Consider the following 17,120-nt stretch of genomic DNA (forward strand, 5'->3'; position numbering starts at 1 on the left):
GTTCCCCCACTTACTGACTTACTGAAAAGGATAGTCTTGCAGAGAGTAGTTTGTAGCCACGAGGTAGACTTGTTTTTTTTTTAATGTTTTCCTTGAGTCCTTCATTTCAAAATAATTGCCTTTTGCAATAGATACTAATTTTGTGTGCTTAATAATATTGCAATTTTTGCATTAAAAAAAAGGCCATGGTTTACAGAAACTGTTCAGCAAAAAAAAATCATGGGGCAATTTATACAAGTCTGACACATGTTGACATGGATGACTTTAAGCTATAGGGTACCAAGAAAGCTTTCTCAAACCAGTTTAATCAAACTTTCTTGGATGTTGAATTGTACCCTTACGTAGATTAATAGTTGTCGCTCAGATCAAATAATCTGGGTAACAATGGGGTTCCCATCAGTGCTAGTGGTTAGAGATAATGGGAGCTGTAGTTCAGTTACATCTGCAGAGTCACATATTTCCCTCCCCTGCATTAATAGTAGTAGTTCTTCTGTGTACATCAGGCAGATGAGATTTATTAGGCTTAATCCTTTCTTTTAAACATAAAGCAAGCAGCCAGGTAATGGAACAGAGGCAGTGTCAAATATCAGTACCAGAGTCAGCTGAATCCACAATGACAGCTCAATACATCAGAAGTAGGTCAGGGTGCAGAGTAGTGGTTTTAATACCAAGAATTCAGTCCTAGAGTTCAGTGCAAGGATCCAAGCAGTCAATTACAGGAGCACTGAAGCTAAATAAGCTACTTCCAGCCCCGGATTATCTTCAGATGGTGAGCTGTATCTCAAAAGCTGCAAGCATCATTCTCCATGCAGCTGAAATGCATCAATTCTCACCAGGATTGGGGTCTACTCAGGAGCAGTCCTAAAGCCTATACTGCCAAGCAGCTCTTCCTTGCAAGCATGTAATTCCAGACCTCTCAGACTGTATACCCAGCTTTAGCATTTTCCTTCAGATTTATAGGTGGTTTGAAGACTTCCAGGTTAGAATTTGGAGCTGCCAAGGTGTACACTTGAAGGGACATTTCTTCTCTGTTTGCTGGGCTAAGTCCAACCTCTGAGCATTTGTTGGATTTAGGACTATCTACCAACTGGACTGCACCCTTATAAAATGAGGCCCCTGGGGAAGCCATAACAGTGGAAAATATACATGATTTTAATTATTTAAAAATATGCAGCAAAGATTCACAAATTAGTATGTGATGTCACATAGCCCACATTCCATTACTTTTCTGCCTCACAGGAAAGAACTGAAGTTTCCATTCTATTTCTCAAGACTAAGTGCATTTTACACTTCCAAAAATACACAGTGAACTTACTTAACTTTCTTACGGATCACAGTCCCAGTCTGCATAAAAGAAAATACAATATATAAAACAAAATACAGTGTAGCATGTGTAGCATGTGTAGTCACACTGTAAGAATCACCCATGAATCTAGATGTCATGGGCACTGATGGTGAGCAGGAGGGGGCCCCTATCCAGGGGGGAAAATGCATGCGTAGTAGAGAGAATTTGAGCTGTCATTCAAAGAGACACAGAACAGACCCGCCTTGACTTTTGGGGTTTATCTGTCTGGGTTTTTCCCACGCTTCTTCAGTTTGTTAGGATTTTCTGTCTACTGTAGCAGTAATAAAACACTAGAGACCTATTCCTCGTCTCGGCGTGGTTCCTGCTTGTCAGGACACTAGGCCTGTTATTGTTCCTGGACCTAGCGACATGTTTTACTCTAGTGAGCTGTCAGTGGAAACATGGAAGCTGCATGAAACAACTCTCATAACTGTAAATCAGCTCCAGCAGATTGAAATATCTTCTGGAGAGATTGGTGTGTTTGTGTGTGTGTGAGAGAGAAGGACAAGGTGTGAAACCCCACTGGGTGAATGCAGTTCCACTGTCAGCCTTCCAAAGTAGACTAGACAGGAAACACAACTAGCTGAACTAATTCTACTTTCTTGTAAGGCTACATTAACAGAATCTTGCAAGTCTGAAAGTACAAGTCTCCCGCTGTCTCCTTTACAGCCTGAGAAGTTAGGGAGGGTCCCTTCTGAGCCTCTTTCTCTGCCCATTATGCAGCTGAGGGCTGTGCCCTCTCTTATCTGACCATTCCCTAGGCAGCATCTGTTCAGCCCATCTCCCAAGGTCTTTCTCACATACCATTAAATCCACTTCGACTGATGCTGGATGGAACACTTTATTAATACAAATACTAAAAATGAAATTGGTATAAGATGAAGATAAAAACTAACGTAAGTAAGCATGGTCCCTATAAAGAGAATGATTTCATAAATCCTTGTAACTTCGGTTTCCAAATATGGAAATATAAAAATATGGCAACTGCTATGTGACTGGAACTGGACGTTATGATTCTGTTGCACCAATGTAATCCACAGCCTCATAATTTGTTTCCAGACCTAAATGAAGATGCTAGTTATGGCTATACAACCGTTCACATCTTAGGATCACAGCACCTGAAGGACGCTTCTTCCAATGCACAAAGGCTATCTTCCTCTTTGGATACCCTCATCCAACAGCTTTTGGGTGACTGCCTAGGGGTGCACCTTCTCAGTGGTGGCCCCCTCCAAAGACAAGTATGGTCAGGATTTATTACTACCTTTTTAGCAACAGGAAAACCCTTTTTTGTTTTCCCAGCCTATTTAATAACAACTTTCTTGCTGTGGCAGGTCCTTTTTTATTTTATTTTATTTCTGCTCCTTTAATTTTTGCTTTATAGTAGTTGCGTTAATTGTTTCTTTAACTTACTGTTTTTATATATAAGTATTTTAGTTGCTTTGGGAATTCAATTTATACAGCTGTCTTAAGTTTACATTTTTCAGACACTGGTTTTTAAATATTTTGTATGCCACCCTGGAAAAGCTTTTGTTTTGAAGGGCAGCATGTAAGTTCTTAAAAAAAAGTAAAATAAATAAAATCTGTGTCTATGCTTATTTAGACTAGAATTTATTTTTGTCCTTCAAAAATATATTCAGTGTATCTGATAAATAAAATAATGGAATGTTAAACAATTGGTCCTAACAGGCAGATTAAAAACAGAATAAAATGGCACAGAAAAATTTATTCTGGGAGAAAATAAAAAGATACATTCAGAATCAACAAAACAACTAATCCTCTTCAGGAGACCATTTTATGCCAAAGATCACCAGCTGTGTCACCAAAGCTTCATATCTTACATTGGCAGGCTTATGTTGGAAAAGATGATCCTTCAAATAGTCAAGCTCATTCACTTTTATAGGGAGAGAGCCAGTTTGGTCTAGTGGTTAAGGCAACGAGCTAGAAACCAGGAGACCGGGAGTTCTAGTCCCGCCTTAGGCATGAAAGCCGGTTGGGTGACCTTGGGCCAGTCACTCTCTCTCAGCCCAATTCAGTGCAATGTAGACTAGCCTCCCCGGGCAACGTGACTTGTCACAGCTAAATAGTCTACACATCTGGCTGCTGGACCTCACAAGGATTTCCCAGCAAGGAAAAGCAGCATGAACACTGAACTGCTATGCCGTATGATTAAAAAAAAAACTTTTATAGGGGTTTGATGCATCATGGAATCAGCTTGGACCTGTAAAGATGGGTCCTTTTGAAGGAGAATGTAGCCTATCTAAAATGGGGGGTGGCGGAGAAAGAGAGATCACCCACATACCATTTAACTGAGATTCAGATAAGCAACTCTGAATTTCCTGCCTTCGGAAGAGAGGTAATTATCACCCAACCTGGGGAATGGTCTGATTCTGGGAAGACTTGGCTCCCCCAAAGCCACTCGTTGAGGTCTTTTTAATTCTGGAATTACATACATTTTGTATGATTATGTTGTGTTTTTTTAAAGAAATGTTTATTTTATTTGCTTTGTTTAAGAACGATTTTAAAATTGTAAGGGAATCTGAAAGCCCCATTAATAGTTTAATACATTTATTAAAATAAGAACAATAAATAATATGATTCAGTGAATTTCACTGAACTCAGCAGGGCTTATTTCTGGAAAAAGATATCTCATTATTATCACCAGCTTTTGACTCAGGGTAGAACATTTTTAAAAATGGCATCTTTTCATCAGGTTATTTAAATGTACATATTTATTTTATATATAGCCCAAAAATATATATCCTGACTTGAATAAATATCCTGAAATAACATTATCTCCCATTACCCTAAATGATCTGGGGCAAAAATAACATAATAAAAGCAATCACATTTTATTTATTCATAATTTTAGTTATTTTATTTTCCTTTTGCATTGATATATATATATACAGGATAATCTTTATCCTTGGCTAGAAAATTACTCAATATTTTAATAGGAAGATTGTTGATTTTATTGTTTACATATAAATCTTGAATAAGTATGAAAGAATACGCTGGCAAGTAATGGAAGCAAAATAATTAAAAGAGGTATATTCTGTGTGCTAAAATAATTTGCAAGTGTTTCCTCCACATAGTTAATACATTTTGCTTTCTCTTTGCCCAGAAACACTATAGTGCTTTTGGGAGAAAGAAAAATTATGTCCAACCTGCACTGTAAAACCTTTTGCTGGCAAGATTATACTATTTATATGCCAGGACTACATTTTTCAGTCTCACGTAACCATTCATTACTTCAGATTCTGAAAGAAAACAGAGCTATACTGTATATATAATCAAGATTAATTTTTAAAAACGGGGTGTAGGGATCCCTGAATTTAGACTCATGGGTTGTCTTGAGAATACAGTTCCTAAGTATCCTAAATATGTAGAATCCATATTCTACATACTGTAGTATTTTTGTATGAAATGGCATATTATAACCCTTGAGTTTATTCTGAAACTGCCTCTTTTGTTGTTGTTTATACATTTTTGGATACCCTCTACTGAGCTTCAACTTGGACTGTAAAAAAAGAGAGAGAGAGAGAGAGAGAGAGAGAGAGAGAGGACAAATCTGCCCATTTTAAAGATGGCCTCCCTTCCATATCCTAATCAGGGTTTATTCATTGAGCAGGACTAGATAAAGCCGATTCGTGTACCAGAAGTGATGTAAGTACACAGAAATGCTTTATAAAAATCTCTTCCTTAATTCTAATAATCGACTGGACCTCAGTTATCAAAACAGGTTTCAAGCACCAGTACAATGCAAGATTATTGTGCCAAGGTTGAGAATTCAAGCACTAACGTTTAGTCATGATTTTAAAAAATGTTTTGTATCATAATTTTTAGGATGGCTTAAACAACCCCTTAACTGCAAACACGTACAGCTGTCATCTCTCCTCCACCACCCAGAGGAAAACCTTAGCAGAACTGGAGTGATGGAGAACAGAGAACGATGAGCATAATTTTTTTCCCTTCCTGCACTCCTCCTGTTCCAGCAATGCCCCTTGCATCTCCCTTGACTTTCAGTTTTGCCTCCCTAAAGGTTTCCAGTTACATGCATTTGCATGACTTGTGTAGTTTGCCATGAAGTTTTTAAAAACCATGCATATCCCCTGTATCTTTCAATACATCATGTTGAAGGAGGCCCAGCTGAAAAGCCAAGATAAAAACTCAGGATAATAGGATGGGAGCCTTCAAGACAATAAACAAGCTGTCTTTGGATCATCCATAGTGCCAGAGGAATTATCTCTAATGTGTTGGCATTAGTTCTCCAGTTGCCTGATAAAGATTACGTTGAGAAAGCATTCTGCTATTAAAAGCCCTTTCCCCCCCTCCTTCACTGAAATATAGCCTGACATTCAAAACCAGAGGCCTGCTTTTACCAGGTATTTCTTTATAAAAGAGATCCTAATCTCCATAAGATAAACTGCTTAAATAAAACTTGGTGAAAGAACAGGCTGAATAGCAGATTATGCTCTAACTATTTTAAAATAGTCTGCTTTTCAACAATTCTGTACTTGTATCCTCAAGGAAGCAAATAAAAACTGCTGCTGTTTTAGACATGATTGAGGATGTGTTTACTTTGGATTCTATTTAACTTTTTAATATTAATTTATATTGTATTGAGAAGGCTTGCTTTAATTTTGTTATGTCTTCTATTGGGTGAAAATTAGCAAGGAACTGGTAAAAAGAGCTTCTTTAGCTGATTTGAATCTATAAATATTAATCACTGTGCTCTTGTTGGTTTTGTCTTGCACATTCTAATTTAAGATGGAAGTGTGTTCTTTGGAAGCTGAAATCTCATAGTAATTTTCAATTATTAGAAAGGGAGTTATAATCCATCTTTCTAGAAATATAGCAACACTGAAATAAAGGTGCGGAGAAAACATGCCTTTGAAAAACTTGAGTTTTAGTATGTAATAGATAAATACGTAGTTTTCCTTGATGTTTATTTTTTTTAAAAAGAAGAAAACTTAGTATTTGCCTATATTTCAGAAGAATGAAGTAACCAACAGTGATTAAATATACAGTGGAGCCTACTGGCTGATGGTACAAACTTTACTGACCTCCATCATCCATCTAATCCTTATTTTTCTCTATATTTTATTTATTAGTTTATTTTCTAGGCATTTCATCTTATCCTTCACAAACCTGCAGTGTGTTGCCTAAAGAATCCAGGTGGCACAGATCAACTCCATTCACTCAAGGATAAAGGATAAATACATATAAATATAACTATGTATATGCTATTTTAAAGAGAAGGAGAAACAAAGCCACTTTTAACCTCCTACTTTATGTTTGTGTATGTCTGCTCGACTCAGGAAAATAACCTGCAGCTGCAGCTCTTTCAGTAGTAAAGTAACTTAAGCTCAGTGCTGTCACAATTATTCCTCTTTTAAACTAAAGCAATGTCTGTTAGTTCAGTCCTCCCCTATTAAATAATCTGAGATAGGGAGACATAATTAATATTTAATTTTGTGGAAATTGTGTAAAAAATTTGAGTGTTAGACTCAAATTATCTCTGTGATAATGCCTTATATGTTACTTATTTTAGCCGTAAATTTATGAACAAGTCAAGACATCACTCAATGGTCTTCAATAATTAATCGTGCTACTGATACACTATTTATTTTTCCTAACACTTATGAATTGATGCAACATTAGAAATTAATTCAATTCCTGTTGTTGTTGGATTTCTTAATGCAAACTAAAATATATTAGGGGTGGGAACTTAAAACATTCGAAAATTGCATGGCCGGAAAGTTAACAGCACAGCAAAACACTTTAAAGAATCCTACAATTAAGGTAGTTTTATTCAAGTGAGATCAGTATTTCGAAGTTTTTCGTATAGATTATTTATACAAATCTCTTTCTGGGTAAGAATATTGAATACATGTATTTAAATTTTGGGTTTTCTGCATAAGTTTAATTTATTTTTCTTCCTGTATTGACTTATAATTCTCATTTTTTAAAAAAATTTCTGCTTCAGCAATTAAGAAAGGTGTAGCATTATGTTATGTAGTAAATATAATTCGCTTTATTCATTCCTTTATTGAAGTGGCATGGTTAAAGTAACATGGGCCAAACTGGCAAACAATTGTGGCAAGTATTTGCATTTTGTTGATAATTATTCAGCTTTAGAATATTTCCCTAAGCCAAAACTAACAAAACAGATTCAGTCATTTTTTTTGCTGCAAATTATGTTGTTTGTTTGATTATTAAATAACTTTTTGAAAAATTTTCATTTTAGAAAAATCCCTGTATTTGTTTCCAAATGATGAATAAATATGTACCTACATGCATAAATGCAGACCTACATACAAGCACAAAAGAAAAAGCAAACTAATTAAAACTATTTAATAAAAATGTAAATGCAGAGGATATGATCTAAAAAATTAACACATGCCATTCAGACAGTAATTAAGATCATTCAAAGGCAGGAAATTCAAACTTTAAGCAAGGTATAGACTTCATATTTGGAATGGCCTTTAACATAGGTGTGACACATTTATTTTATGCAATAGGAATACAAAGTACATGAAATTTATTATTTTACTGTAGCTTTATAAGTATTTTTCAAAACCTGTTTGATGTCATGAATTACTTATGTATGTATACTATATATACACAAATATATGTATGGGAAATATTAAAAAAATAAACATGACATTTCTCTAAGCATTGCATTGTTTTTATCTGTGGCTCATTGTTCAAATGCATAAGCAAACAGCTTGTGTGCATGCTGTCTGTTTTAGTTGAAAAACACTAGGTCTTGTGTCCAGAGTGTTGAAACTTGGCTTTGGTGCTATGAATATATAAATAACCCGTGCATCTTTTCTGTAGCTGTTGTGCCCAAATAACCTGTGCTTGCATTAAAATACACATGGACAGAGATAATATTTTAAATAAATTATTTTGTGCGGAGTTATTAACTTTGATCAAGCTCCCATTGTTGAGGTGGAATCCCTCCATTAACAGAAAGCCAAGTTGTCTTAATGGTGAAAAAACTTGACTACCTCAAGGTTGGTGGATGCAGTGGGGGGCATCTGGGGACTTGGAAGTATGATAAAGGAACAGATATGGAAAAAACATTTGCAATGGGCAAAGCTGGTGGATGTTTCTGGAGCAGTAGTTAAAGCTCAGCCAGTAAAAAGGTAGAGGGAAGAGAAGGGTTGCTGAAAGTAACATTCAGTTAGGTATTCTTTCAACTCTTTTGAATGTTACTAAGCTGTCCTTACTCAGTAACATAGCTCAGAACATTTACTGGGTTGCTGCTGTGATTTGGTCTCTCTAGTAGGTAGGAACACTGTTGCCTTTCTCTTGTCTTTCATCAGTATTAAATTGACTTTAGTGAAGGTAAGATTATTACCTTGAATGAATAGAACAATCTTACTTGACACACATCCAGCAAAATGCATATTGGAGGGCTCTGCAAAAACAATTCCCTTTTGTTAGAACAGGTATGATAGGGATTTTTTTTAATAATATGATTCCATACTTGGTGCTAAACAATAATTCACTTGAGGACTGGAGCAGGTTGGCATGTGGCACAAAATGGAGGCATCCCTATTAAACCAATCTTCTAAATTAATTGTTCTAGTACTCTAGCTGGGATTAGTGGTAATGGCATATTCTCAAAGTATACTTTTTAATCTCTCTGGTACTGTGCTGATATATGTTTAGCTTTCTTCTAACAGCTGGTTTTATATTCTTAGTTTTGTGAGATATTGCAATTCCAGTTAAATCGAAGTGTCCTTTTCTTAAGAGCTTTAATCTAATGCATCATGAAAAGAATATTAGCTTTGGCTGCACCCCATGCCTTGTTTAATCGTTCAGTCGCTTCCAACTCTTCATGACTTCATGGATCAGCCCACGCCAGAGCTTCCTGTCGGTCGTCAACACCCCCAGCTCCCCCAGGGACGAGTCCATCACCTCTAGAATATCATCCATCCACCTTGCCCTTGGTCGGCCCCTCTTCCTTTTGCCCTCCACTCTCCCTAGCATCAGCATCTTCTCCAGGGTGTCCTGTCTTCTCATTATGTGGCCAACGTATTTCAGTTTTGCCTTTAATATCATTCCCTCAAGTGAGCAGTCTGGCTTAATTTCCTGGAGGGTGGACCGGTTTGATCTTCTTGCAGTCCAAGGCACTCTCAGAATTTTCCTCCAACACCACAGTTCAAAAGCATCGATCTTCCTTCTCTCAGCCTTCCTTATGGTCCAGCTCTCACAGCCATATGTTACTACGGGGAACACCATTGCTTTAACTATGCGGACCTTTGTTGTCAGTGTGATGTTTTTGCTCTTAACTATTTTATCAAGATTTGTCATTGCTCTCCTCCCAAGAATTAAACATCTTCTGATTTCCTGACTGCAGTCAGCATCTGCAGTAATCTTTGCACCTAGAAATACAAAGTCTTTCACTGCCTCTACGTTTTCTCCCTTTATTTGCCAGTTATCAATCAAGCTGGTTGCCCTAATCTTGGTTTTTTTGAGGTTTAACTGCAAGCCAGCTTTTGCACTTTCTTCTTTCACCTTCATCATAAGGCTCCTCAGTTCCTCTTCGCTTTCAGCCATCAAAGTGGTATCATCTGCATATCTGAGATTGTTAATGTTTCTTCCAGCAATCTTAACCCCAGCCTTGGATTCATCTAGCCCAGCACGTCACATGATGTGTTCTGCGTACAAGTTGAATAGGTAGGGTGAGAGTATACTACCCTGCCGTACTCCTTTCCCAATCTTAAACCAGTCCATTATTCTGTGGTCTGTTCTTACCGTTGCCACTTGGTCGTTATACAGATTCCTCAGGAGGCAGACAAGATGACTTGGTATCCCCATACCACTAAGAACTTGCCACAGTTCGTTATGGTCAACACAGTCAAAGGCTTTAGCATAGTCACTAAAACAGAAATAGATGTTTTTCTGAAACTCCCTGGCTTTTTCCATTATCCAGCGGATATTGGCAATTTGGTCCCTAGTTCCTCTGCCTTTTATAAACTTGTGCATCTGGCAATTCTCGCTCCATGAATTGCTGAAGTCTACCTTGCAGGATCTTGAGCATTACCTTACTGGCATGTGAAATGAGTGCCACTGTTCGATAGTTTGAACATTCTTTAGTGTTTCCCTTTTTTGGTATGGGGATATAAGTTGATTTTTTTCCAATCTGATGGCCATTCTTGTGTTTTCCAAATTTGCTGGCATATGGCATGCATCACCTTTACAGCATCATCCTGCAAAATTTTGAACAGTTCAGCTGGGATGCCGTCGTCTCCTGCTGCCTTATTAGCAATGCTTCTTAAGGCCCAATCAGCCTCACTCTTCAGGATGTCTGGCTCTAACTCAGTGACCACACCATCAAAGTTATCCCCGATATTGTTATCCTTCCTATACAGGTCTTCCGTATATTCTTGCCATCTATTCTTGATTTCTTTTTCTTCTGTCAGGTCCTTGCTATCTTTGTTTTTGATCATACCCATTTTTGCCTGGAATTTACCTCCAATGTTTCTAATTTTCTGGAAGAGGTCTCTTGTCCTTCCTATTCTATTGTCTTCTTCCACTTCCGCGCATTGCTTGTTTAAAAATAATTCCTTATCTCTTCTGGCTAACCTCTGGAATTTTGCATTTAATTGGGCATATCTCCCCCTGTCACTGTTGCCTTTTGCTTTCCTTCTTTCTTGGGCTACTTCTAGTGTCTCAGCAGACAGCCATTTTGCCTCCTTGGTTTTCTCGTTCTTTGGGATGTATTTTGTTGCCGCCTCCTGAACAATGTTGCAAACTTCTGTCCATAGTTCTTCCGGGACCCTATCTTCTAAATCCAGTCCCTTAAATCTATTCTTCATCTCCACTGTATATTCCTTAGGAATATTAGTGAGCTCATATCTAGCTGATCTGTGGGTCTTCCCTAATCTCTTTAGTCTGATCCTAAATTGTGCAAGAAGAAGTTCGTGACCTGAACTACAGTCAGCTCCAGGTCTTGTTTTTACCGACTGTACAGACGTCCGCCACCTTTGACTGCAAAGGATGTAGTCAATCTGATTTCGGTGTTGTCCATCTGGTGAAGTCCATGTATAAAGCCGTCTCTTAGGTTGTTGGAAGAGAGTGTTTGTTATGTAGAGTGAATTGCCTTGGCAAAATTCTATCAGCCTATGTCCCGCTTCGTTTTGTTCTCCCAGGCCATGCTTACCTGTAATTCCAGGCGTCATTTGACTGCCCACCTTAGCATTCCAGTCTCCTGTGATGAAAATAACATCTCTTTTAGGCGTGTTGTCCAGTAGGTGCTGCAGATCCTCATAGAACTGCTCTACTTCAGCTTCTTCAGCAACTGTGGTTGGGGCGTATATTTGGATCACTGTGATGTTAGATGGCTTGCCCTGAATTCGAATTGAGATCATTCTATCGTTTTTTGGATTGTATCCAAGCACTGCTTTAGCCACTTTAGTATTAATTATGAAGGCTACTCCATTTCTTCTGTGGTCCTCTTGTCCACAGTAGTAGATCTGGTGGTCATTTGATGTGAAGTGGCCTATTCCAGTTCATTTCAGTTCACTGATGCCCAAAATGTCTATCTTTAATCTTGACATCTCACCAATAACCACATCCAATTTGCCCTGGCTCACAGATCTTACATTCCAGGTTCCAATGGTGTGTTGATCCTTAGAACATCAGATTCGCCGTTCACCACCAGCACCATCGGCCGCTAGCCGTCCTTTCGGGTTTGAGCTAGCTGTGTCATCGCGTCTGGGGCTAGTTGAACTCATCCTCTGTTCCTCCCCAGTAGTATTTTGACCATCTTCTGACCTGGGGGTCTCATCTTCCGATGGTATACCGACATATCTCTGGTTGTACTGATCCATTTAGTTCTCATGGCAAGAATAGTGGGGTGGGTTGCCATTACCTTCCCCAGGGATCGTGTTTAGTTTGTCATGACCTTCCTGTCTTGGGTGGCCCTTCACAGTTTAGCTCATGGCGTCATTGAGGTGCTCAGGCTTCAGCACTGTGACAAGGTAATGATCCTTTGCTGGAGACCCCATGCCTTAGCCTCAGCTAATACAGAAATCTAAAATCCCTGCCCTTTCAATGTAACTGATGGTGACTTGAAAAAGAGTGGGGAAGATAAGTAGGCCAAGATTTTATACATTTTTGATGACTTAATATTGTGAAAGAGATTTAGTTGTAGTATAAATAGTAGATAACTTGTGGATGGTTTAGCTCTGCCCTTCTGACCCATCTTTTTTTCCTTACAGTTTGAAAGAACATCACCGTTCTGCCATTAAAGTGATACGCCGCATGCAGTATTTTGTGGCAAAGAAGAAATTTCAGGTGAGTTGTTGAATAAAGAGCTACTTTTTCTAAATGAACCCCTTTTTTCCTCCTTTTTTTGGTCCTTGTTTCTTTTAAGGCTTAAAAAAGGAAAGGGCAGGGAAATCCATTTTAGTATCGGTGGGCTACACCTACTATTCTCTCTGTTCTTCAAAAGGGTGGCTGTTTATCAGCAAGTTAGTCAACTGTGGACGCAGTGGGAACAGGCTAAGCTTCTGAAATGCAGCCTGAATTAAAATGTTATTTTCTACTAATGGACTTGACCTTTCCCCTTTTGTTATCTCTGTCTCCTTCCAATGCAAACATTCTCGTATGTCTTCATTAATTCTGAGCTGTGTATTCTTGTCAGGCTGATTCAGTGGACCTAGAGATTAGAACTCTACCTTAACCTTGTTTCTATCTCATACTAGCTGAGGTCCTGATAAGAAACTCAGATAGAAATTTGCTAGTACACTGGAAGATTTCTGCCACCTTTCTCACCAACACGCATAGGAAAGCCATTCTGAGAGCCAGCAGGCTCAAGATCTTCTTCATGGAATTTCCAGAGCTTATTCCAATTGCACAGTTTCGAAAATTCAACAGGTTGATTTTCCATGAACACAGAGTAATGTGCTGCTCTTAAAGCGTGGGGGGGGGAGCCTTTTATACTGTATTCATATACAGAAGTCATAATTAAAATTTCTTGGGTATATAAGTATATTGTCCTGAATTTGTCACAGTATTGTTTACCCTGAAATTAAATAGCATAGACAGAACCATATTTACTGCAAGAAAACAAGCAAAGAATGAATGAATGAACATATCCTAGCATGATTCAGTGAGTGAAAAAATTAATAATGGTTGAATTCAAATACTAATTTAAGAAAACTAGGGTCTGTGATACAGATTTTAGCATTTATATGATTTCTATTGCGTTTTTTTTTCTTTTCATATGCTCTCTCCCACCAATTTTGCCAATCTAGAAAGAGACAAGCACACTGGGTCTAACTCAGAGTACAGAATCAAAGTCTCAGAGTACTCAGGTCTTACTCAGAATAAAGTCTTACTCAGCTTTTCTCTCTAGATTCTAAAATTTCAGCAAGGCATTTTCTGTAAACTTTTAAACACATCTTCCCAGCCAAAAGGGCTGAAATTATTGCTCTTTTTTAAAGCAAGCTATAGTTCTCAGGAAGTATGATTTTGTATTTGATTATATGCTCCTAGGGATTCAGGGCATCCACAAATCATGGCTAGAGAAAGTTTTCAACAAAGAGTGTAGGAGGCCTTATTCTGATAAAGATCTTATAAATACATCACAAATAGATGTATGCTCTTTAATAATAAATCAACAGAAATAAGCATACCACTTTAATGCTGTGATTGTGATAAGGTTGTAGCTGAAAGCACACACACACACACACACACATAGAGGTCACATTTGATAATCTACAGAAATTTCAGCTATATTTCTCGGGTACATCAAGTGATTGCTTCCTCCTCTACTGCCATATCTCCACAGAGGCTATTGACTTAGAGTATTGGCTTATTGGATTACAGCATATAACAAGGTGAAGCTTGTAGCTTCCGTCCATTATCAATGCAATATATACAGTAGTCCACCCAAGCCCCAAAGAGAATTTTGGTGGCAAAAATCATTTGCCACAACAGTAGTGTAACAACTGAGTTAAAACACCCTTGAGTTGGTTAAACTAAACTAAACTGTGAATGTGTCATTATGTAATATTACATAATATATTACAGAGTCCATTGGAGTTGGACAGCCAATACATTTAAATAACATTATAATAATAACAACAATTATTATTATTATTTTAAGCATTTTGCCACATTCCTCAACAATAAAGGCTCCCAAAGCAAACCTTACAAAAGCCCACTGAAAACAAAATGTTCACTACAATGGCATAAAATCTAAAAGACAACATAAAAGGAAAAAGGGTTGACAATGGAAGAGAGAAAACAGGGAACTTAGGCTTTTGTTCTTGAAATTACAAACCCGTTTTTATCATAATGCTAAATTAATAAAATTGACTAATAATAACATAATCATCGTTGATTGGAAACAGCACAGAAAGAGGAGGACTCAACAGAGCAATTTGTTTAGCCAGCCATCTCTCTACAGTTGCAGCTTCAGAGGATGCGTCAATTTACTGGGAAACGAAATGAAGCTGGTCTTATCAGGACCAGTAGAGTGATTTATTTCCTTCTGTCTGGCTTCAGCAGGTGAAGAGTTGGGAAGAAGAGCCATAACATCAGCTCTTCTAAATAGTCTACTTCATCAAGTCCCTTCCTACACAAATGCAGCAACTGTTTCATTGCTTTAATTGAGCAAAATAAAATTTATGCAGGGACATTTCGGGTTTCTTCACATGAGAATGCTCTCCATCTTTCTAATGAAAATTCAGCTGAGCTGTTTGCAGTCATAGTCATTAACCATGTAAAGCTGTGCAATCAGTAGAACTAGGAAATGGAATTTTGGAACTGGTAAAGGATTATTAAAAATCTCTAATGACTAACAGAAAATAGTTTTCTACATCTGATCCACAAAATGCAAACCTATCTGTAATCAGAAGTAGTGGCTTAAGTGTTCAGGGAGCTGTAGAATTCCACAGAGTCATCTACACATATAAATATCTACCTATCATGCTATTCCCTTTTGGGATAAGCAAAGTTAGGCAAAGCACAGAAAAAAATAAGTAGTAAGCAAAATAATTAAAGGCAGGAGATAAGGGAAAAGGAAATCTAACTAAATCCAATTTACACCAACACCATTCACTATACCTCTCCATACTTCGCTATCCTTGCTTCCACTAAGCCCCTGCATCAATTAATACATTGCCTTTTCTTCTTTGAACTTCTCATCTTTCTGTTGTTGAGGAGCCCATCAATTCCATTCAGCCACAACTTTCTTCCTCTTTCCTCTGAATCCATTCACTGTTCCTTCATATTTGTTTTGCAACTCAGTCCTTCTTGATTCTCTCTAAATGACCAAACCACTTCAATGTACTTCTTTCATACTGGCCATTCACTTCTGCAGTCAGTCCATTTTTAATCTGCGCTCTTTCAGTTTTGAGCATGTCTCTTCTTGTTTTTCCACTGCATTTAACTTTTATATTTCTCCAGATATACCTAATATCATATAACAAAGTGGGCAAAAAAATACTCTTATACCTAGCTTTTTTCACTTCTTTCAACAAACATTCATTCTTTATCACAGACCACATGCTACCTACTATCTCTTTATAGGTACTTGTATGTCTTACAATTTCTCTATTTTCCCATCTTTAGTAAAAATTCTACCGAAGTACAAAAATTCACCTGCTTGCTTCAATTTTTTGCTATTCATATATAACTTGCAACTATTCACTCAATTCCCTATCAGAACAATTGCCTTAATATTTGATACATTAATGTTTAGATCCCTACTCCTTGTTGTGTCAGACAATCCAACACTTCTAGAAATCTTTCAGATTCTTAACAAAGAACATGACACTGTCTGCATAAAAAAGTCCACATGCATTCATATCCCCAACTAACCTACCTCTAAAGTCAGACAAGCTTTCCTGATACATTTATATATATAAATGCATTAAAGAGGCCATGGACATCACACATCCTTGTCTTGGTCCTTGTTTGAAAGTTGAACCATTCCCTAAGCATTCCATTTGTTCTCACATATGTTTTACTTCCCTCATAAACCATTCTTATCTCATTCACTAAACATCCTCCAAGTCTGTATTCATGCAAAATATTTCATATTTCAAGTCTATTTATCATATACTTTCTATAAAACAAGAAATGTATATTAAACATTCTCACATTCACATAACAAGGCTAAGGCCTTGCTAAAATTCAGATATCTGTTCTGCACGCTTCCTGCTTTGAATAAAGCTGTGCTACACTTCCCAGAGGTTTTTTTTTTCACAGTCATGTCTTACATGCTTTTGATCAGAATTCAGCCATGCACTTGATAAATTAATCCTTCTGTAGTTTTGCATTCACTCTTGTTAACATTCTGTTTCTGTAATGGAGTAATAATGGCATTCTTCCGATCATCAGGCACACATACGTTCTTTGCAAAGATAATTAAGCAAGTCATACAGCTAAGCAAACCATAGCGATATTTTAACACTGATACATTCCCTTTTGTTATTAAAACAGATTTGCCAAATGTTTGAAAGATAAGCATCAAGAAGCAGGGAACACACAACTCCAAAATCTGTCAGAATATTCTGAAGTTTCCGTTTTATACAGCAGCTCCTCCAATTTAGAGAGCAACATTTTAGATATATTAAACAGTAACTTCAGTAATTTAATACTTCTTGAGGGCAACAGGTTGAGGAAGACTCTCATAGTATATTTACAGTCTAAGTGTAATATTTTTATAGCATGGTTAGGCAGTTCTTTCATAAATATTTATTTAAGAATATAAGAAGAACCCTATCCCATCAAATCAAAGGTCCAT

At 37.3% G+C, this 17,120-nt stretch overlaps 1 protein-coding gene across 1 annotated transcript in view; it reads left to right on the plus strand.

Moving 5' to 3' along the window:
• Nucleotides 1–17,120, plus strand: part of KCNQ1 (potassium voltage-gated channel subfamily Q member 1) — a 375,374-nt gene that overhangs the window by 248,359 nt on the left and 109,895 nt on the right. Inside the window, exon 13 of the mRNA XM_063289351.1 lies at nt 12,583–12,658. Coding sequence (XP_063145421.1) covers nt 12,583–12,658 — 76 coding nt within the window. The remainder of the gene's footprint in view (nt 1–12,582; nt 12,659–17,120) is intronic.

Source organism: Candoia aspera, chromosome 1, assembly GCF_035149785.1.
Source record: "Candoia aspera isolate rCanAsp1 chromosome 1, rCanAsp1.hap2, whole genome shotgun sequence".
Lineage (NCBI taxonomy): Eukaryota > Metazoa > Chordata > Lepidosauria > Squamata > Boidae > Candoia > Candoia aspera.